Raw genomic sequence first — 21,562 nt, 5'->3', positions numbered from 1 at the left:
GACAATTAGAGCAATAAACCTAGCTGCCTAGTTTTACTGGATAGTTAGATTTAGTAATGGCAAAAATAAGCTGTCCTGGGAGTGGAAATAGGTCGGAGAAGGGACTTTATGGATGATCAAGATTACAGCTGTTCTGTAGAAATCGTCTAAATTCTCCATTCTTAAACTGGGTCACTTGACATCTCTAAATTGCATTTAAGTGCTCGTATTTCCAAATCCATGTTCGAGGTGAGTTACAGTTCAGATACAATAGGTAGGTCTCTACTCCAGAAAGGACTGAGGTCCAGATGCACAAAATTGTCCGATCATCGCTAAACCAGTTTGGCTGGTTTGGTTTTCTGACCCAATGTTCCAAATGTCTCACCACATGGTTTTCCTTGCATTCTTACATTCTCCAACTCTGCCTTGCAAACAACCTAATTAGTATTAAAATGAGGTCATTAATATTAAAACAAGCCATCTGATTGATGGCATAACATGGTAAGGGCATGCACTAAATTTAGTGATGGCTAATACTGACCCAAAAAAATAGATTGGTCTAGGCCTGTCGATAACTGTGTTACTGACAGGTCTGCCATATTTTTTTTTCCTGTGGACACTGAGGTTGTGTGTAACACATGCACAATATCTGCCCCATAGAAAAAATGTTGTGCTGCCCCCCCTCCTTCCCGATGGCACCCTGAAACAAAAATAAAGAGAGGCAGGAAGGATACCCACTCCATCTTGCCGCTATGAACCTCCCATGCCAGGCAAAGAAGCCACTAAGCGCTGAGCAGGAACGCCAAAGCATGCTCCCACTCATTGCCACTCAGCGGCTGAAGAAACCAGCCGCGACCGACCAGGTTAGCAGCGGGCTCTTGCCCGCTGCACCTGTGGACTACCAGGCATAAAAGTAAGTAAATGCCAATTTTTGGGGAGGCTATGGCCCCTGTGGTTCCCCCCCCATTCCAACACCTATGAGTTAGGTCATACAAAAATCATTGAAAGTTTGTGACCATAAATATGGATCAACTTAGCTGAGTCCCATTAGATTTCTATCACCGATGAGACATAGTCAAGTTCTAGATTCATGTTTTAATGGAGGAGTGTGTGGCGCAGTGGTTGGATCTACAGCCTCAGCACCCTGGAGTTGTGGGTTCAAACCCTGCGCTGCTCCTTGTGACCCTGGGCAAGTCACTCAGTCCTCTATAGCCCCAGGTACGTTAGATAGATTGTGAGCCCACCGGGACAGATAGGGAAAATGCTTGAGTACCTGATTGTAAAAACCGCTTAGATAACCTTGATAAGCGGTATATCAAATCCTAATAAACTTGAAACTTGAATTCTTTTATTATTAATTTTTAAGTTATAATATATGTTTTTCCTTTATTTTGGAAGACTGTATAGCTACATAGTATATTTCGTATTGTATTAGATATTATGAAAATGCTAATAAAACATATTTAAAAAAAAAAAATAAGGAAAACACACATACATAAAAATAGAAGAGCAATGTTGACTAATACATTTCCTAGGGGTCCTTTTACTAACTGTGGTGAGTGCTAGAACACTCTTACCACATGTTAAAAAGGCTTAACACAGGACACGTGTTGGTGTCCCATGGTACAATGGCCAATTTGTCCATGCACACCATGTGCTAAAAAATTTTTTGATTTTCTTGGAAGGGGGTTTATTAGAGGATGGAGGGTGGGCATGATCATGCTAATTAGTTAGCACATGGGACATTACTGTAGAATAATTGATTAGCGTAGGGGCCCTTACTGCCTGCAAAATAGGTGGTGGTAGGAGTTCAAGTAGTAAGTTATTTAATGGTTGCACTTTAATAGCAAAATTAGCCCATGGCCATAATTTCAGAAAATGGGAAAATCAGCCATTTCTTGGCCTTAGTAAAAGTGGCCTTATCATGCAGGAAAGACCTGTGCAAGGGGCACACTGAGACCACTTTTGCCATGGCGTTAGTAAAAGGACCCCCTAGTGAGTAAAATAGTGCTTCACTCATTTTATAGTCATTCCTTTGTAATAGTACTCTTTCTCTAAATTCTGCAGAACAGAGCCCTTATCCTGGGGATTTTGAAGGATAAGGTATTCAGCTTTTCTGCTGGATGTGATAAATACAATCCACCCATTATCACTGCTTAGATAAGCTGAAGTGACAGTTTTCTGCGCCATTACCTGTTGATAAAATATTTTGTTTTCAGATCTTGCGAACCAGCTTTCATCACATTTATTTAAGCATGATTGTGCCATTTCTTTACACATTCCTGGCACTGAGCCTGCTTAGGGAGAGATTTTTTTACTAATATACACAGCTCAGTTCTAATATGTCTTCTTGTTTCAAAATTCAAAATTGCAGGAAGGAATAGTTTGTTCTACTTTCTACATAACATAACATAACTTTATTTTTGTATACCGCCACAATCGAAAGAATTGTAGGCGGTTTACACAAGAGAGAAAAACTGGACAATCAGCGAAGTACAAAATATTAAAATGAGAACACAGCATATTAACTAAAAAGACAATACAAATTTAAATTAATGCAGTAAAATTATTATGTTAAGATTAAAAACATCAAATTAAGAGATAAATTTATCAAATAATACCGTCTTAATTTCTTTTTGGAAGGCGCTGTAAAATAACATGGCTCTGCTAATATAGTTACCCAACCAGGACTGTTGTTTACTTGCTTGAAATGCAAGCATCCTGTCTAAAAAAAAAGAACTAACTTTACAGCCTAAAATCTTCGGGTATGCAAATAAGTTACAATTCCTGGTTACCCTCACGGGGTTATTTAGCAACAAACAGAGAGTAAGCACTTGGGCCTTTGATTTCTGAGTTAAATCAAAACGTCAACTGTGTCAACATATTGTGGGACCCTTTTAATAAAGCATAGTTTGTGCTAATAGAACTGTTATACAGACCCACTTCTATATATGTCACCTAAAAAAAAATCAGTGCCGACTAGTGCAGCGCTGAAAAAATTAGGTGCCCATTATACTGTGGAATCATGCCTTAAAGGGCAGAATAGCGCGCGCTAAATTTCCGCCCGCGCTAGACCTTTATGCCAGCATTGAGCTGGCGTTATTCTAGAAGCGTAGAGCGCGGTGTAGCGTGTGGTAATTTTGTGCGTGCGCTAAAAATGCTAGCGCACGTTAGTAAAAAGGAGCTCTAAGCATGCTTAGGCAGTGGTAAGCATTCTAACATTTAGGTGCACCCTAAGTACGCCAAGATTTTCTTGGCCTAAATGCCTGCATCTAAGTTAAGATCTCAGTGGCTCCTAACTCAAAAGCAGTTGCCTAACTCAAATGCACACCCACGATCCTTCCCCCTATCCATGCCCAGTTTTAACTATGCACTTTGCAAGAGGTGCCTGATTCTATAAATAGTGCCTAGGTTAGGTACCCTAATCATGGACACCTAGCGATGCCTAATGAAATTTCATGAGCAACTCAATTGTTTTATAATTGCGTGGTAATTGACCACATCATTAAAAAAAAAATTTAAAAAAACTTTTTTTTTATATTGACAATTACAGTTGTACATGGATAGCCCCATGCTAGAACACTACCTCCTCAACCTAAAGAATTGACCAACTGGGATACTATTTAATGATTTTGGGTGGTAACTAGAATAATGAAAGAAAACCTTACAGTCAGAACTCTGTTCATAACACTTTACTTCATTATTTTAGTTACCGCCCCAAATCATGACGGCCTACCCCCTCATTTACTAAGGTGTGCTTTGCTTTTTAGCACGTGGCAAATATTAGCGAACTATCCTATGGACATGTTAGCGGTTAGCGCATGCGTTGATTTAGCGTGCGCTAAATGCATGCTAAAATGCTTGGCGCACCTTTGTAAAAGAGGTCCATAGTATCCCAGTTTAAGGTTTATTCCATGCAATTGCTCTAATAACATTTTGCAGTGCATGTTAAAATGTTTTAATTTTAGATCTAATCTAATCTTTGATTTTTTATCCCAACAGGAGGGCTCGATTTGGTTAACAAAATATGAATAAAATTATACAGGAGATTAGAACAGAAACTATCCCCCTCTTTTACTACAGTGCGCAAACTTAGCGCACGCTAAACGCTAACGCATCCATAGACTAACATGCACGCGTTGACGTTTGGCGCGTGCTAATCGGTTAGCGCACCTCAGTGAAAGAGGGCCTATGGGTCTTTTCTATCAAACTGCGCTGTAGTGCAGTGAGCCACGCAGAATGGCCCGCGCTGCTCCCGAAGCTCATTGAGTTCCCATAAGCGTCGGGAGCAACGCGGGCCATTCAGCGCGGCTCTCTGCGCTAAAAACTGGCCATAGTTTTTATTCCTTTAACAGTGGAAAAGCCAAGTTTATATTTCTGAGAGCTCCTAAAATTAGAGATTTCTTGTAAATTAACCAAAGGAGAAAAAATGCCATATAGATTTTTGAAAATAAAAAGCCCGAGAGCTAGTCTCGATGGGCGAACTTAACGCGGGGCTGGGTGGCCCGCAGGATCGCCCATCGGACTAGTAAGGCCGAAGGAGGGGTCGGGGTAGCGTGCCCAAAGGGGGGCGGTCCCTCGGAAGGAAGAGCATTGGCTGTCGCGGCCGAAAGGAACTGTGGGGGAGGGAGGGGTTAAAAGCAAGGCTCGCGGAGGACCTGAACAGTTTGGGTCCTCCGAAGCAGCTTGCCGGACGGGTTCGAGTTCGACTGCGAGGCCTACTTTTCTTTGCCTCGTGTCGGATCGCCGAAGTTGCCTGCTGGTCGGATTCGCGTTAGCGGACGAGGAAAATTAAAAAAAAAAAAAAATCACCTTTTCGTCGCTGCCACGTGTTCGCCGATAGCCAAGCATGGCGCATACACAGGCAACCGCCGCGGACCCGGCGGAGATTTCCTTCCTGGCAGGCGACTCCCTTGACGAGGACGATAATCTCTTGGTGAGTGCGGCTGCGGGGGGGGGGCAGGCAGTTGCCTCCGAGGCGCTCCCGTGCATCGGCACGGGTGGCTATAGCGCTGGAGGTAGTGGGGGTGGCGCCGGTAGCAGGGCGCGGTGCGGGGTCGACCCGCAGGGGCAGAAGGCAGAACCCTGCCGCTGGAAGGGGGAGGAGCGTTGCAGCTACAGTGGGGGCTCAGATTGCAGGTTCCTTGCCGGCCGGGAGAGTCACGGTCGTCGGGGATCCGGGGGCGGTGGCTGCGGAGCGTGCCCATCCGGAGGTACCCACTCCCAAGGGGGGGGGGAGCGCCGGGGGGAGAGGCTGCTGCAGTGCCAGCGTTTCCCATGATAGCGGGCAGGGGGGGGGAGTGCGCCAGTGTCTGCTGCTGTTCCTGCAGTCCCCTCTACATCAGGAATGGGGGGTAGTGGGCCAGCGGGCCCAGCGGGCTGGTGGTCCCCTTGGTCTACAGGTCCCTGGGGCGCTTCCTGGAGCAGTAATCCCTGGGTGCCGATACCTCCGCCGTTTACTCCTTATCCTTGGGGCCCGGGTGTGCTTGGGGGGCCGGGGGGTGGCGGGGGACCTCATGTTGGGGCTGGTTATACGGGATTAACTTACCCTCCTACTGTGCCGGCGGCTGGCCCCTGTTTGGATTTCTTCCCACAGGACGTCGCTGCGGGACCTGGTGAGACAGCCGGGACGTCGGCAACGGGACTGTCTAGTGGAGGAACGGCTGCAGCGCCACAGATCGGTGGCGGGGAGCATGCTCGAGACCAGCAGCGTCCAGCTATGGTGGCTGCTGCGGAAGGCGCCACTTCGGGATCGGCTGGAGGCGGACACAGACCTGGAGACGACAGGATCACGGGTAACATGGCCCTAGGGGCTGGGGTTAGTGTTCGGGAAAAAAGGGGGAAGAAAAAGGGCAAGGGTAAAAAGAGACGGGGAGGTAGAGATTCTTCTTCATCATCTTCCTCTTCCTCTTCTTCAACCTCTTCTTCCTCTTCTTCGTCTTCCTCTACCGGGTCGCGTCGGCGGGTAGATGGGGAGGATCAGGCGCGTGAGGGCGCAGATCGGGGTGCCCCCGCACTCGTAGCATTGTCAGAGCTTTGGGAGAAAGTCCCTCGGTCACTGCGTCGCAAGATTCGGAGACGTGCTTGCGTGGACATTTTTAAACTTTTGGAGGGCAGGGTGCGGAGTCGTAAAAAGAAGAGCAAGAAAGAGGGAGGGAAACCTAAAGTAGGCGCGATTTCCCGTAACGTCCTTAACTGGACTCGGGCGTTTTTACGGCTTGCCAGTGTATGGGGACAGGAGCGCCCTCAGGATTACGGTCTGTTGCTGGCGTATGCCGATACTATTCTCGATTCTTGTCAGCGGTTCGGTGGTTGGGCGTGGCTGAATTATGATGAGGCATTCCGAGACAAAATGGAGGAGAATCGGCACATGTCCTGGGGTATGCAGGACATCAATCTCTGGCTCACCCATATGGCGAAGCCGGGAGGTTCGAGCACGGGACCTTTGGGCAAGCCGGCCACACAGGTGGCAGGGGGGACGCGTTCCTTTCGTCCGCCCGGAGGCCCAGGTGCCGGGGGTGGTCCGGGCCTGTGCTGGCAATTTAATAAATCAGTCTGCTCCTTCACAGATTGCCGTTTCCGACACGCTTGCTCCCTGTGCGCACAGGGTCACTCAGCCCTCAAGTGCCCCAAGAAAGGAGCCGGGTTGTCTCCAGCCCCGGCTAAGTGAGCGGGGGTCCCGCAGGCTGCCCACCCCGGTGAAGGTGGGTGTCTTGCGTCCGTGGCTCGATCAGTATCGCGATGCACGGGCGGCAGACGTACTGTTAAAGGGTTTCAGCGAGGGTTTTACGATTCCGTATGCGTTGCCATTAACTAATGCACAGACTGCCAACGCTTCCTCCGTTTCTCACCTGCGGGTGGTGGTACGACGGAAGTTGACTGAGGAACTTGAACGGGGGCGGGTAGCGGGGCCTTTTCAGGACCGACCGTTTCCGGTAATGGTGGTGTCTCCCCTGGCGATCATACCTAAGAAAGAGCCGGGCAAATATCGATTGATACACAACCTATCCAGGCCGGCGGGGCATTCGGTGAACGATGGCATTCCGCGTGACCTATGTTCTGTGCGCTACGCGTCCTTTGACAGCGCACTTTGTCTCATACGTCGAGTGGACCCAGCGGCTTTACTGGCGAAAGTGGACATTGAATCAGCGTTTCGGTTATTGCCAGTGCACCCGGCTTCGTATCCATTATTGGGTTTTAGATTTGAAGGAGCCTTCTATTATGACAGATGTTTGCCTATTGGGTGCTCTATATCCTGCGCCCTTTTCGAATTGTTCAGTGTCTTTCTGCACTGGGTTATGGTTCTGCGGGCAGGGAGGGACGTGGTAGTTCATTATTTAGATGATTTTCTTTTCGTGGGAGGAGAGGATTCAGGTGATTGCGGGCTATTGAAGACCACTTTTGAGGGCATAGCGGCGGAATTTGGGGTTCCGCTGTCAGCAGAAAAATCTGAGGGGCCGACGACGTGTCTCACGTTCCTGGGGATTGAGATTGACACGGTAGCGATGGTTACTAGGCTTCCGCAGGGCAAGGTGAGGCAGTTGTTAGAGTTAATAGTACTGGTACGGGGTGCTCACAAGCCTACCCTGCGATTGGTTCAGTCTCTATTAGGGTCTCTCAATTTTGCTTGCAGGGTCTTACCTATGGGTCGCCCCTTTTCCCGTCGTTTGGCAGCAGCGACAGCCGGAGTGAGGGACCGCAGGCACTTCGTGCGGATTTCGGCGGGAATCCGGGCGGACTTGCGGATGTGGTCCCTGTTTCTCGAACGCTTCAATGGGTCACTGCCAATACAGCAGCCCGAGGTGACTAATTTGGATCTAGAACTGCAGTCTGATGCGGCGGGCGGCGTTGGATTCGGCCTCTATTTCCAGGGCGATTGGTGCGCGGCAGCTTGGCCTAAGGCTTGGCAGCTGGCCGGCATTACCCGTAATATAACTCTGCTGGAGCTTTTCCCGTTGCTGGTGGCTTGTGAGCTGTGGCCTGACAGGTTGCGGAATAGGCGAGTCGTGTTTTGGTGCGACAATATGGGGGTGGTAGAGGTGGTCAACCGGCAGACGGCGAAATGTCTACGGGTAACGGCGTTGATGCGCGAGCTTGTCGTGCGCTGCTTGCGACTGAACCTTTGCATACGAGCACGACACGTTCCCGGGGTACAAAACAGGCTTGCTGATGCTCTTTCTCGTTTCCACTTCTTGCAGTTTCGGCAGCTGGCGCCGGCAGCGAAGATGGAGGGATTGCAGATGCCGGAGCATTTATGGAGCCTGGCAGAGAACGGATCTGGCGCTTACTGCAACAATCTGTAGCCCCGTCTACATGGGCCCGGTACAATCGAGGTTTTGCACTGGTGTCCAGATTTATTCAGTCTCGGGGATGGACTCCTGGACCTGTGTCGGAGATTCTGCTAGCGGATTTCCTAGCCTCGTATCAGCTACAGGGCTATTCCCGGAGCGCGGCAGCAGGGCATCTAGCGGGCTTCGCTTTCTTCTGCAGAGCCCTCGGTTGGACTTGTCCATCGGCGGGTTTTCTGCCGCGTAGGATGTTGGCGGCCTGGGGGAGGGTAACCCCGCCAGTGCCCGACTCCCGGCTGCCGATTACGCATGCCCTGTTGGTCACGCTAGTGAAGGCGCTACCACAGGTGACGAACTCCGGTTTTGAAACGTGTCTGTTTCGGGCGGCTTTCTCGTTATCCTTTTTTGGAGCGCTGCGTGTGGGCGAGCTGCTCGTCCATCTGTCGGACGTGCAGGGTCTGCGAGGCCTGCTGGGTAGGCAGGTGGGTATAGTGGGGAACACGCTGCGAGTTTTCATTGCCCGTTCGAAGTCGGATCAGCTGGGCAGGGGGCGCACGTTAATCCTGCATCAAGTGGAGGGATGTACGTCTTGCCCCGTCCAATCTCTGGTTGCCTATATGGCGGTCCGTCCTCATACGGCCTTAGCGTTGTTGGTGCATGAGAATGGCACCCCGCTCACGCGGTATCAGTTCCTAGCGGTGTTGCGTCTAGCTCTGGGACAGTGCGGTGCGGACCCGGCTCGTTATGGCACTCATTCCTTCCGCATCGGGGCGGCTACAAGTGCCTTTGCGGCGGTGGTACCCGAAGCGGTCATCCAACGACTGGGTAGGTGGTCTTCGGACGCCTATCGGGGGTATATTCGACCGACGAGTTCCGCTCGTAGGGATTCCCAGTCGGGAGGGTTGGTCTAGGGGGGGACATGATAGGAAGGGTCTGTCCGGGGCAGGGATAAGGGGATGCTCCAAGGGGATTATTTACGGGAAGGGGGGGGGGCACTGCACGGCAACCTTATTACTAACTGCGATCGGTAACTTATTTGCGGGGTTTGCTTTGCAGGTGCGGTGCAGCGGGTCCTGTCGGTCTGGATTATCGGGCACTCCTTCGTCCATTGGGCTGGGGAACGTGCCATAGTCCGACCCGGCGGTCAACACTTGGGCCTCGGGCATCGCGGAGTGTTCGTTTCCTGGTGGGGACAAAGGGGCATGCGATGGCACCAGTTGCTACATCTGTTGAACGACCTTCGGCGGCATTCTCGGCATCCGGATCTACTATTTCTACATCTGGGGGGCAACGATGTCGATGCCCTTAGTGGAAAGCACCTGATTGACACTGTCATTGGGGATTTGGGGGCGGCGCAGGGCTGGTTCCCGGGGACGCGGCTGGTTTGGTCGGATATCATTCCTCGGCCGAGCCGGCTGGCGTCTCGGCGGTGGACTAGAGGGCTAGCCAAGGTCAATCGGCAAGTGGGTCGATGGGTGGAGGCCAGGGGGGGTATACAGATAAGACACGATTGGGTGGATGTGTCATGTTCAGGGCTATTTTACAGGGATCGGGTGCATCTATCTGATATAGGTTGTGATTTGCTGTTGGACGACTTCGCCTCCTGTTGCGAACGAGTGTTGGTACCCTAGCCGCAGCTCTGTTTTCCTTTTATTGGGGGGGGGCCTGTAATGCGTTACAGGCCTGTGGCGGTATCCCGAGCTACTGGCTAATGGGCTCATCAAGGGATGAGCGGTGGGCCGGCTGGGAGCTGTGCCTGGTGGGTCGGATGACCCGGGATAATGGGGCATGTGTGGGACATGCCACCCCTCGGACCCTTGCTTAGACGGCGGGGTCGGGGGCCTATTACATCTAATGGTAGCTCGGGATCAAGGTCACAATGGTGATACCATTGTTATGGGTTATTGTTAATGCTTATTTATGGCTGTTAATTTATATATTGATTTATGTTAAAATGTTATCTGAATATGTTAATATTCAATAAACAGGGCTGCGGCCAGGTCTTACCAACAAAGTGTCTTGTCTCTTTGAGATAGATAAAAGGTAGGTTGGAAAGGGGGTAATGTGTTATATAGAGGCGGGTCACTCCAGGTCCCGCTGTTATAAAAAGCCCGAGAGCTAGTCTCGATGGGCGAACTTAACGCAGGGCTGGGTGGCCCGCAGGATCGCCCATCGGACTAGTAAGGCCGAAGGAGGGGTTGGGGTAGCGTGCCCAAAGGGGGGCGGTCCCTCGGAAGGAAGAGCATTGGCTGTCGCGGCCGAAAGGAACTGTGGGGGAGGGAGGGGTTAAAAAGCAAGGCTCGCGGAGGACCTGAACAGTTTGGGTCCTCCGAAACAGCTTTCCCGCCCGCCCGCCCTCTAGTTTTGGGGTGTGTAAGGAAGTCAGGGTGGCGGTATCCCGAGCTACTGGCTAATGGGCTCATCAAGGGATGAGCGGTGGGCCGGCTGGGAGCTGTGCCTGGTGGGTCGGATGACCCGGGATAATGGGGCATGTGTGGGACATGCCACCCCTCGGACCCTTGCTTAGACAGCGGGGTCGGGGGCCTATTACATCTAATGGTAGCTCGGGATCAAGGTCACAATGGTGATACCATTGTTATGGGTTATTGTTAATGCTTATTTATGGCTGTTAATTTATATATTGATTTATGTTAAAATGTTATCTGAATATGTTAATATTCAATAAACAGGGCTGCGGCCAGGTCTTACCAACAAAGTGTCTTGTCTCTTTGAGATAGGTAAAAGGTAGGTTGGAAAGGGGGTAATGTGTTATATAGAGGCGGGTCACTCCAGGTCCCGCTGTTATTACAGTTGCACATTTAAATTGGATCCTCCATTATTTATCAAACAAAATGAATACTGTATATGGAAAACAGAGTCTTTGCCACATGAAAACATCTGCCTGGTACCTTCATTACATGCTGATCTCGCTCATGCATATTCATTAGGGCTATCCTGAAAACCCGACTGGCCTGGTGGTCCTCCAGGACAGGGTTGGGAACCACTTAATTAAACAATACTCAAACTCTTCGGCCAGGGGTAGGCAATTCCGGTTCTCGAGAGTTGGAGCCAGGCCAGGTTTTCAGGATATCCACAATGAATATGTATGAGATGGATTTGCTTGCACTGCCTCCTTGAAATGCAAATCTATCTCCTGCATATTTATTGTGGATATCCTGAAAACCTGACCTGGCTCTGGCTCTCGAGGACCGGAATTGCCTACCCCTGTCTTAGGCAGTCCTCATTTTGGGGAGACAATTCAAAATATCAGAGGGAGTGATATATCTAAAAGGAAAAAAAGAACATATATATTAGTGGTTCATCTTCCTATATTACATTATGTTAAAAGGGCTCATAAAAAACATAGGAATTCTGATCAAAAAAGATCCTACATTTATAGGGATATCTTAAATGAAATTTAATCCCTAATGATGTAGCATATTGTTTCATCTCTATTAATTTTATATTTATGCTTATCAATTGCATGCATATCTGTTTGTAAGTTAATACATATTAAATTGATTTTGTGCACACCAAAATCTTTAAGAAGCTTTAATGAACTGATTTTTCCTAATTGAGGTATACCACTACTCCAGAAGTTTCACATTTGATTCATCCTAACTTTAGCAATTAATGCTTCATTATGTGCAAAAACCTTTAGCATATTTTAGTAAAAAAACAGTTCTGTTGCTTGTGTTTTATATACTCAATGTTAATTGCCTAGATCACATGTGTCAAAGTCCCTCCTTGAGGGCTGTGATCCGGTCGGGTTTTCAGGATTTCCCCAATGAATATGCATTGAAAGCAGCGCATGCAAATAGATCTCATGCATATTCACTGGGGGAATCCTGAAAACCCGACAGGATCGTGGCCCTCGAGGAGGGACTTTGACACCCCTGGCCTAGATCTTTTTATCATTTCTATAGCGCTGAAAGGCGTACACAGCACTGTACAATTAACCTTCAATAGACAGTCCCTGCTCAGAAGAGCTTACAATCTAATTTGAATAGACAGACAGGACACCTCAGGGTTGGGGAGATTCTGGTAGAAGAAATGATACAATGGCTATATCGAATCACTAAATACTACTAATAATACAAAATAGTTATCTCAGTGTTTATTAAAAATTCACACCATAGGGTCCAAAGATTATTGTAATTAACCAAATTCCTTTTCCTTCTTTAGGGCTGCTTTGTTGGTTTTGATCTTGCTCATGCTGCTGGCAATGTAGAACTTTGCTTACATGACTGGGGAGTGGATTTTGCCTGTTGGTGTTCATATAAGGTATTCTAATAAAATATTTTATTTCATACATTTTTTTAAATTTAATATTAGCATACTTATTTTTCTTTCATGTATTATATTTTTCTCATTGTAGTATTTGCTCCAATTCATTTGCTTTAGTCCTTTTGAACATCAAGTAGAAAGGATATTTTAAAACATGTGTAGGCAAGCTAACGTCTATTGACATCTGAAGCTGTACGAGCTTGTACACTGCTATACCTGTTTTGCCATTTCAATTAAACAGTATCATGGCCTCCAAAAATTCTCAGTTTATTCAGTATCAATTCAACAGCTGCTATGCTGCAATGGAATAGCTAAGCCTATAGGTGGTCTACAAGTCTCTTACTAGCATCCTATCTCCCCCTGGGGAACATAGGAGATACCAGGAAGATGTAGTGTGTAATTTAAACTCCAGGGTATTTGAAATCATTATAAAAGTCAGAGTGCACAAAGTTCTGATCTCTCTAGTGCTGAACTTCTTCAGAACTTGGGGTTGGAGTTCCCGGGATTCAAGACAGGGTATATATAGCATCTAAGCCAGGGGTGGGCCGGAATCCAGTCGGGTTTTCAGGCTTTCCCCAATGAATATGCATTGAAAGCAGTGCATGCAAATAGATCTCATTCATATTCATTGGGGAAATCCTGAAAACCCGACTGGATTCCGGCCCTCAAGGACCGGAGTTGCCCACCCCTGATCTAAGCACAGTGGCATAGCGAGGGTGATTGGTGCCTCCTCCTTCCCCTTTGTGCCCGTTTCCTGTACCTTTTTAACTTTGGTGCTAGCCATGAAGAACTTACTGCCTGCGTGGGCTTCGGAGCAGAATTTAAAAAGGTATGGGGGATTGGGGGTGGGCGTGAGTAGCAGGGGGAGGAGTGGGAAGGGGGGGCAAGAGAGGAGGAGGGGTTTCGGCACCCTGAGAAAGACCACGCCCGGGGTGGACCACCCCCCCCTATACTATGCCACTGTCTAAGCAGCTGCGAAAGGATTCAAGTGAGAATCCTGGTGAGATCCCTATTGAGAGAGAGAAGTTCCCTAATACATTTTCTTATTAAAAGTGATCCCAAGTGTGTATGGTTGAAGAACTAGGATCACACCAAGGAGCTGGAGAGATTCCAGAGTGTTTGATAAGTGTTCCGGAGTGTTGCACCATACCAGGAACCATTATGAAAACATTTGCTCCCTCCCCCCAATATATATGTCTCATTTTCAAAGCACTTAAACAGAATGCCATAGAAACCTATGGTACTTTGTGTGGCTAAGTGCTTTGAAAATGAGCCCCTAATAATCTCTGGTCTACTTCCTCCTCCAGTTGGTCCAATCCTTTCTGACAAGAGGAGAGCATATCTGATGTTGCCGCAAGCACAATACTTATTTAATTTGTTTTTCCTTCTCCGAGTGTCTGTCTCAGTAATGTGATCTATAACTCAGATCAGCTGTTTGACCAGTCAGATGATCTGCAGATTTCTACTGCACATCAGTGCAGACATTGACAACAGGAAGTGGACTTTGGAGAAGCTCCTGGTCTGTCTTGCCACTGATTCCTCTACCATCTATTCCATCTAAAAAAAATCATACAATTGGGAATTCAATTTTAAATGACTATCTGCCCCAAACAATCCAACATCTCTCCTCCCTACATTCATTTGGGGCTAATTCTATAAAGAGGGTGCCCACATTTGCTGTAGGCACCAATAACATATGTAACTGACCAGAAAACTGGCATGTATGCATATATGTGTAGACATATGCATATAAAAGTCAATATTCTGACTATGGACCATTCTAAAAATGGCATCTTAATGCTATGCATTGTATAATTTGAAGATAAAGTAAGCATACATATTTATGCCTTATTCAGAGAAGGTATGAATTGTACATTGGCATCTTTACATTACTGAGACAGGTTCTGGAAACATAAATTATAACAGAACATAGGCACCTATGTTGTCTTTATAGATTAGATAATTTTATAGATTTCTCACTTAGGTTTCCTGTTATAAAGCAAATCTTTGGAATGTAACTAGGATAAATTTCCTACCAATTGCAGTTAAAGTCATTATTCCCCTAAAATTAGTATGGTCAGATCATGTTTTCTGGATCAGTGTTGTAACATTTTACATTTTCTTCTAATTACAGTATCTGAACTCTGGAGCAGGTGGATTAGCTGGCGCTTTTATTCATGAGAAACATACTCATAAAATAAAGCCAGTGTAAGTAGAGATGTATATATGCTACAGTTTCAATGTAGATCATAATGTATATGTGACCCACTAATTGAAATGGTACCAAAAGCAGAGTATGTGAACATAAGAATAGCCTTACTGGGTCAGATCAATGGTCCATTTAGCCTCACGGTGGCCAATCCAGGTCACTAGTACCTGGCCAAAACCCAAAGAGTAGCAACATTCCATGCTACCAATCCAGTGCAAGCAATGGCTTCCCCCATGTCTTTCTCAATAACAGACTATGGACTTTTATTCCAGGAAATTGCCCAACCCTTTCTTAAAACCAGCTACGCTATCCACTCATACCACAACATCTGGCAATGCATTCCAGAGTTTAATTATTCTCTGAGTGAAAAAATATTTTTTCCTATTGGTTTTAAAAGTATTTCCCTGTAGTCTTTGGAATTTATGACAGAGTGAAAAATTGATCCACTTGTACCCGTTCTACTTTACTCAGGATTTTGTAGACATCAATCATATCTCCTCTCAGCCATCTCTTTTCCAAGCTGAAGAGCCCTAACTTTTTTAGATACACTATGGGGTTCATAATCGAAAGAGAAAAACGTCCAAAAATCGTCCTAAGTCGGCACTTGGATGAGCATTTCTCAAAAATGGGTTTTGGATATATTTCTAAATGACCTAGGCCTTCATAGTGCCGCTGAATGACCAAAGCTAAACGGGGCTTTTCAGGAGGCGTGTCGAGGGCGTGAGTTGGGCGGGACGTGGGCTGGCTTAGACTTAGTCGTACAGCATATATAACCGAAAGTTATACAGCCCACGATCGATGGAACTTGGACGTTGTGACTTAGACCATGTAAAACATGGTCTAAGTCAAAAAACCCAACTAAAGTCACCAGATAAGCACTGCAAACACATAAAACAGACCCCCACACACTACCCCAGTGACCAACGACCCCCCCCACCCTTATAAAAATTTTAATCACAACTTTAAAATTTAGCCTCCAGACCATCATCACCTGGCCGCCTGACATAGGAAAGCCTAGTCATGCTGAACAGAGGCGTCTTAAACCATCTTGGGGGTAGGTTAGAGACCCATAGAGAGGTGGACCCCCATGCCCATAAGCCCCTGTAATCACTGCATTGATATTGAAACATGTGCACTCCCCTATACACCCCCAAAACCCTTTTGTACTGGCATATAAGTGGCTCCTGCAGCCACAAGGGCTATTGGGGTGGTAGATAAGTGGGTCTAGGGGATTGTGGAGGTGGTTTTGGGGGCTCACCGTAACGTATAAGGGAGCTGTAGGGAGGAGAAGCTATGGCACCCTTTTTGTGAAGTTCATAGCAGTGCCCCACTGTTTAGGTTCCATGTCTGGGTGTGCAGTTCATCACTTTGCAACAGGACTTGTTCTAAGCGTTTTGGACTTGGACAGAAAGTTGGACAAAAATGTGGTATAAAGATGGACGATTTAGTGACTTGGATGATCAGATCGGCAGGATGTATAATTAGACAATTTTCGAAACAAAAAAAAAGTTGGACGTATCTTTCGAAAGTGTATCTTAAGCTCTTTTTAACTTTGGATGACTTGCGAGATGGACGTAAATGGACTTAGACGTCCCTTTCGATTATGCCCCTCCACGTCACCTTTATCTACATATTTATTCACACCTTCAAAGAAATCAAGCAAATTGGTGAAGCAAGATCTCCCTCGGCTGAACCCATGCTGACTCTGTCCCATTAAATCATGTTTCTCTGCGTGTTCCACAATTTTATTTTTTATAATTATTTCCACCATTTTGTCTGGCACTGAAGTCAGGCTTACCAGTCAATAATTTCCCAGACCTTCCCTGGATCCCTTTTAAAATATCAGTGTATCATTGGCCACTCTCCAATCTTTAGGTACTATAGATAATTTTAGCAACAGATTATAGATCACTAACAGGTCAGCAATTTTATGTCTGAGACCAGGTGATTTATCACTTTTTACCTTGTCAGTTTGGCTTAGTGTGTCTTCCAGATTCACCAAGATTTCTATCAGTTCCTCCACATCATCACTCTTGAAAATATTTTCCAGTTACTAAAACTTAATTTTATAGACTGGGTTATCAACCAGAAAGAGCTTGACTCGGTTAACAGTATTGTAATAAATAAACATAATAAAAGGAAAAATAAACTAGAGTGGTTAGTTTCCAAAGTGTTTATCAAACAAGAAGGTTTTCAAGGCTTTCCAGAATAGAACGAAGGAACGTAAACTTCTTAATGTAAGTGGTAAAGCATTCCAGAATTCTATTAATTTGAAGATGAAAGAATAACTAAAAACAAGCTCCCATCCTGTTTAAGGAGGAGCGCCGCCAAATCGGCCGAAGCCGTTGCGGGGTGGGATGGGGGGGTTTGGAAGAAAGGATTAGGGAAAGGCGAAGGGCAGGCCAGGATAGATGTGGTTAGGGGCAGTGAGGAGGGCCAATCAGGGAAGAGTGGGTTAGGAAGGGAGAGGGGCTAGAGGACAGCGGAAGAGAAGTCACCCCCTTTGGATTCGGAATTCACAAGAGGCAGACGAGAACACGTAAGAAGATCAATAAATGGATGAGCAAATTCATGGCTAGAATCGGGGGCTTATACTATCACATGAACTGCTAGAGGACAGTTGTCCAGGTGTGTACCGGCCGGACAGGGTCCACCTGTCTGGCATTGGTTTGGATATATTTATCAGTACACTTCAAGATTGCAAAGAGGCTATGTTGCTTCGTTTGGGCCGCAGCCATGACACTTGAGGGGAGCCCGCGATAAGCGAGGTTTCGCTATCCTGGGTATTGGAGGGTACCAGATAGGGATCATAGGCACAGCATATGAACAACAGAGATACACCTTCACATAGGTTAGGAAAAAGGGGCATATCTCCTTGCTTGGGCGGCGGGGAGGCCAGGCCATGGTATTCATAGTAACATAGTAACATAGTAGATGACGGCAGATAAAGACCCGAATGGTCCATCCAGTCTGCCCAACCTGATTCAATTTAAAATTTTTTTTTTTTTTTTTTTCTTCTTAGCTTTTTCTGGGCGAGAATCCAAAGCTTTACCCGGTACTGTGCTTGAGTTCCAGCTGCCAAAATCTCTGTTAAGACTTACTCCAGCCCATCTACACCCTCCCAGCCATTGAAGCCCTCCCCAGCCCATCCTCCACCAAACGGCCATATACAGACACAGACCGTGCAAGTCTGCCCAGTAACTGGCCTAGTTCAATATTTAATATTATTTTCTGATTCTAAATCTTCTGTGTTCATCCCACGCTTCTTTGAACTCAGTCACAGTTTTACTCTCCACCACCTCTCTCGGGAGCGCATTCCAGGCATCCACCACCCTCTCCGTAAAGTAGAATTTCCTAACATTGCCCCTGAATCTACCACCCCTCAACCTCAAATTATGTCCTCTGGTTTTACCATTTTCCTTTCTCTGGAAAAGATTTTGTTCTACGTTAATACCCTTTAAGTATTTGAACGTCTGAATCATATCTCCCCTGTCTCTCCTTTCCTCTAGGGTATACATATTCAGGTCTTCCAGTCTCTCCTCATACGTCTTCTGGCGCAAGCCTCCTATCATTTTCGTCGCCCTCCTCTGGACCGCCTCAAGTCTTCTTATGTCTTTCGCCAGATACGGTCTCCAAAACTGAACACAATACTCCAAGTGGGGCCTCACCAATGACCTGTACAGGGGCATCAACACCTTCTTCCTTCTACTGACTACGCCTCTCTTTATACAGCCCAGAATCCTTCTGGCAGCAGCCACTGCCTTATCACACTGTTTTTTCGCCTTTAGATCTTCGGACACTATCACCCCAAGGTCCCTCTCTCCGTCCGTGCATATCAGCTTCTCTCCTCCCAGCATATACGGTTCCTTCCTATTATTAATCCCCAAATGCATTACTCTGCATTTCTTTGCATTGAATTTTAGTTGCCAGGCATTAGACCATTCCTCTAACTTTTGCAGATCCTTTTTCATATTTTCCACTCCCTCTTCGGTGTCTACTCTGTTACAAATCTTGGTATCATCTGCAAAAAGGCACACTTTTCCTTCTAGCCCTTCAGCAATGTCACTTACATACATATTGAACAGGATTGGCCCCAGCACCGAACCCTGAGGGACTCCACTAGTCACCTTTCCTTCCTTCGAGCGACTTCCATTAACCACCACCCTCTGGCGTCTGTCCGATAGCCAGTTTCTGACCCAGTTCACCACTTTGGGTCCTAACTTCAGCCCTTCAAGTTTGTTCAACAGCCTCCTATGAGGAACTGTATCAAAGGCTTTGCTGAAATCCAAGTAAATTACATCTAGCATATGTCCTTGATCCAGCTCTCTGGTCACCCAATCAAAAAATTCAATCAGGTTCGTTTGGCACGATTTACCTTTTGTAAAGCCATGTTGCCTCGGATCCTGTAACCCATTAGATTCAAGGAAATACACTATCCTTTCTTTCAGCAACACTTCCATTATTTTTCCAACAACTGAAGTGAGGCTCACCGGCCTGTAGTTTCCTGCTTCATCCCTGTGACCACTTTTATGAATAGGGACCACATCCGCTCTCCTCCAATCCCCAGGAATCACTCCCGTCTCCAGAGATTTGTTGAACAAGTCTTTAATAGGACTCGCCAGAACCTCTCTGAGTTCCCTTAGTATCCTGGGATGGATCCCGTCTGGTCCCATCGCTTTGTCCACCTTCAGTTTTTCAAGTTGCTCATAAACACCCTCCTCCGTGAACGGCGCAGAATCTACTCCATTTTCTCGTGTAACTTTGCCGGACAATCTCGGTCCTTCTCCAGGATTTTCTTCTGTGAACACAGAACAGAAGTATTTGTTTAGCACATTTGCTTTCTCCTCATCACTCTCCACATATTTGTTCCCAGCATCTTTTAGCCTAGCAATTCCATTTTTTATCTTCCTCCTTTCACTAATATATCTGAAAAAATTTTTATCTCCCTTTTTTACATTTTTAGCCATTTGTTCTTCCGCCTGTGCCTTCGCTAAACGTATCTCTCTCTTGGCTTCTTTCAGTTTCACCCTGTAGTCCTTTCTGCTCTCCTCTTCTTGGGTTTTTTTATATTTCATGAACGCCAACTCTTTCGCCTTTATTTTCTCAGCCACTAGGTTGGAGAACCATATCGGCTTCCTTTTTCTCTTGTTTTTATTGATTTTCTTCACATAAAGGTCCGTAGCCATTTTTATCGCTCCTTTCAGCTTAGACCACTGTCTTTCCACTTCTCTTATGTCCTCCCATCCTAACAGCTCTTTCTTCAGGTACTTTCCCATTGCATTAAAGTCCGTACGTTTGAAATCTAGGACTTTAAGTATCGTGCGGCCGCTCTCCACTTTAGCCGTTATATCAAACCAAACCGTTTGATGATCGCTACTACCCAGGTGAGCACCCACTCGAACATTAGATATACTCTCTCCATTTGTGAGGACCAGATCCAATATCGCTTTTTCCCTTGTGGGTTCCGTCACCATTTGTCTGAGCAGAGCCTCTTGAAAGGCATCCACAATCTCCCTACTTCTTTCCGATTCCGCAGTCGGAACATTCCAGTCCGCATCCGGCAGGTTGAAATCTCCCAACAGCAGAACCTCCTCTTTCCTTCCAAACTTTTGGATATCCACAATCAGATCCTTATCAATTTGCTGCGATTGAGTCGGAGGTCTGTAGACTACACCCACGTAGATAGAAGTTCCATCTTCTCTTTTCAGAGCAATCCATATCGCTTCTTCCTCTCCCCAGGTCCCTTGCATTTCGGTCGCTTGGATATTGATCTTTACATAGAGAGCTACTCCTCCACCTTTATGACCATCTCTGTCCTTCCTAAAAAGATTATATCCCGGTATGTTTGCATCCCATCCATGTGATTCACTGAACCATGTCTCTGTGATAGCAACAATATCTAGATCTGCCTCTAATATCAGGGCTTGCAGATCATGAACTTTGTTGCTTAGACTGCGAGCATTTGTGGTCATCGCTTTCCAGCTATTTTTCAGCGATAATCTCCTTTTTCGTATGGATTTTTGTGTCGTTTCACTTTCCGCTGCAATACTAAGAAATGAGTTGCTGATATTGCTTTTGTTGCAGCCTTTACTACTATCACATCTTTTCTTTTGCCGGGGGTGGTCTCTACATACACCACCCCCACCTTCTAGTTTAAATGCCTAGAAAAATATTGTCTAAATTTCTCTGCAAGGTTTCTTTTTCCTGCTGTAGTAATATGTAGCCCATCAGTGCAATATAGCTTCTTGTCCTTCCATGTATTTCCCCATCCTCCTATGTACCTGAAGCCTTCTTGATGACACCAGGCTCTGAGCCATCTATTAAAGTCCTCTGTGTTTTTCATTCTTTGCTCTCCTTTTCCATATGCAGGCAGTATTTCAGAAAAAGCTAAAGTCTTTACAAAAGGTTTCACGCCTTCACCAAGCTCCCGAAAAGCTTTCTGTGCTGCAAGTGTGGAGTTGTTGGCCAGGTCATTTGTTCCCAGATGGATAACAACATCAGTGTTAAAATCCTTAGTTTCTTCCTTAATTATAGTCAGTATTTGCCTGGAACTCCTGGTAGCTGAGGATCCTGGAAGACATTTCACTATTTTGGACTCCTCGCCCTGTGTTCCAAGGTTAATGCCTCTGATGATGGAATCTCCCAACAGTAATAGTTTTCTGTTTTTGGCTTTTTTATTTGTACTTAGGGTGCTCTTGTTCTCTTGAGTTTCTTTCATTGGTTCCAGTCCCACCTCCCTTCTGTTTTCCTGAGTATCGCAGTGCACTAGTGGAGCGAAGGAATTCTGTAGAGGTAATAT

General features: G+C 46.4%; 1 protein-coding gene across 14 annotated transcripts in view; it reads left to right on the top strand.

Moving 5' to 3' along the window:
- KYNU (kynureninase) overlaps positions 1–21,562 on the top strand; it is a 461,407-nt gene that overhangs the window by 395,009 nt on the left and 44,836 nt on the right. For all 14 annotated transcript variants that reach the window (XM_033945496.1, XM_033945497.1, XM_033945483.1 and 11 more), the window contains 2 exons: positions 12,453–12,551; positions 14,689–14,762. In XM_033945496.1, the coding sequence (XP_033801387.1) occupies positions 12,453–12,551; positions 14,689–14,762 (173 nt within the window). The remainder of the gene's footprint in view (positions 1–12,452; positions 12,552–14,688; positions 14,763–21,562) is intronic.

The sequence above is a fragment of the Geotrypetes seraphini genome, chromosome 5, assembly GCF_902459505.1.
Source record: "Geotrypetes seraphini chromosome 5, aGeoSer1.1, whole genome shotgun sequence".
Taxonomy (NCBI): Eukaryota; Metazoa; Chordata; class Amphibia; order Gymnophiona; family Dermophiidae; genus Geotrypetes; species Geotrypetes seraphini.
The sequence above is the reverse complement of the archived record's forward strand: the minus strand, read 5'-3'. Positions and strand labels throughout refer to the sequence as shown.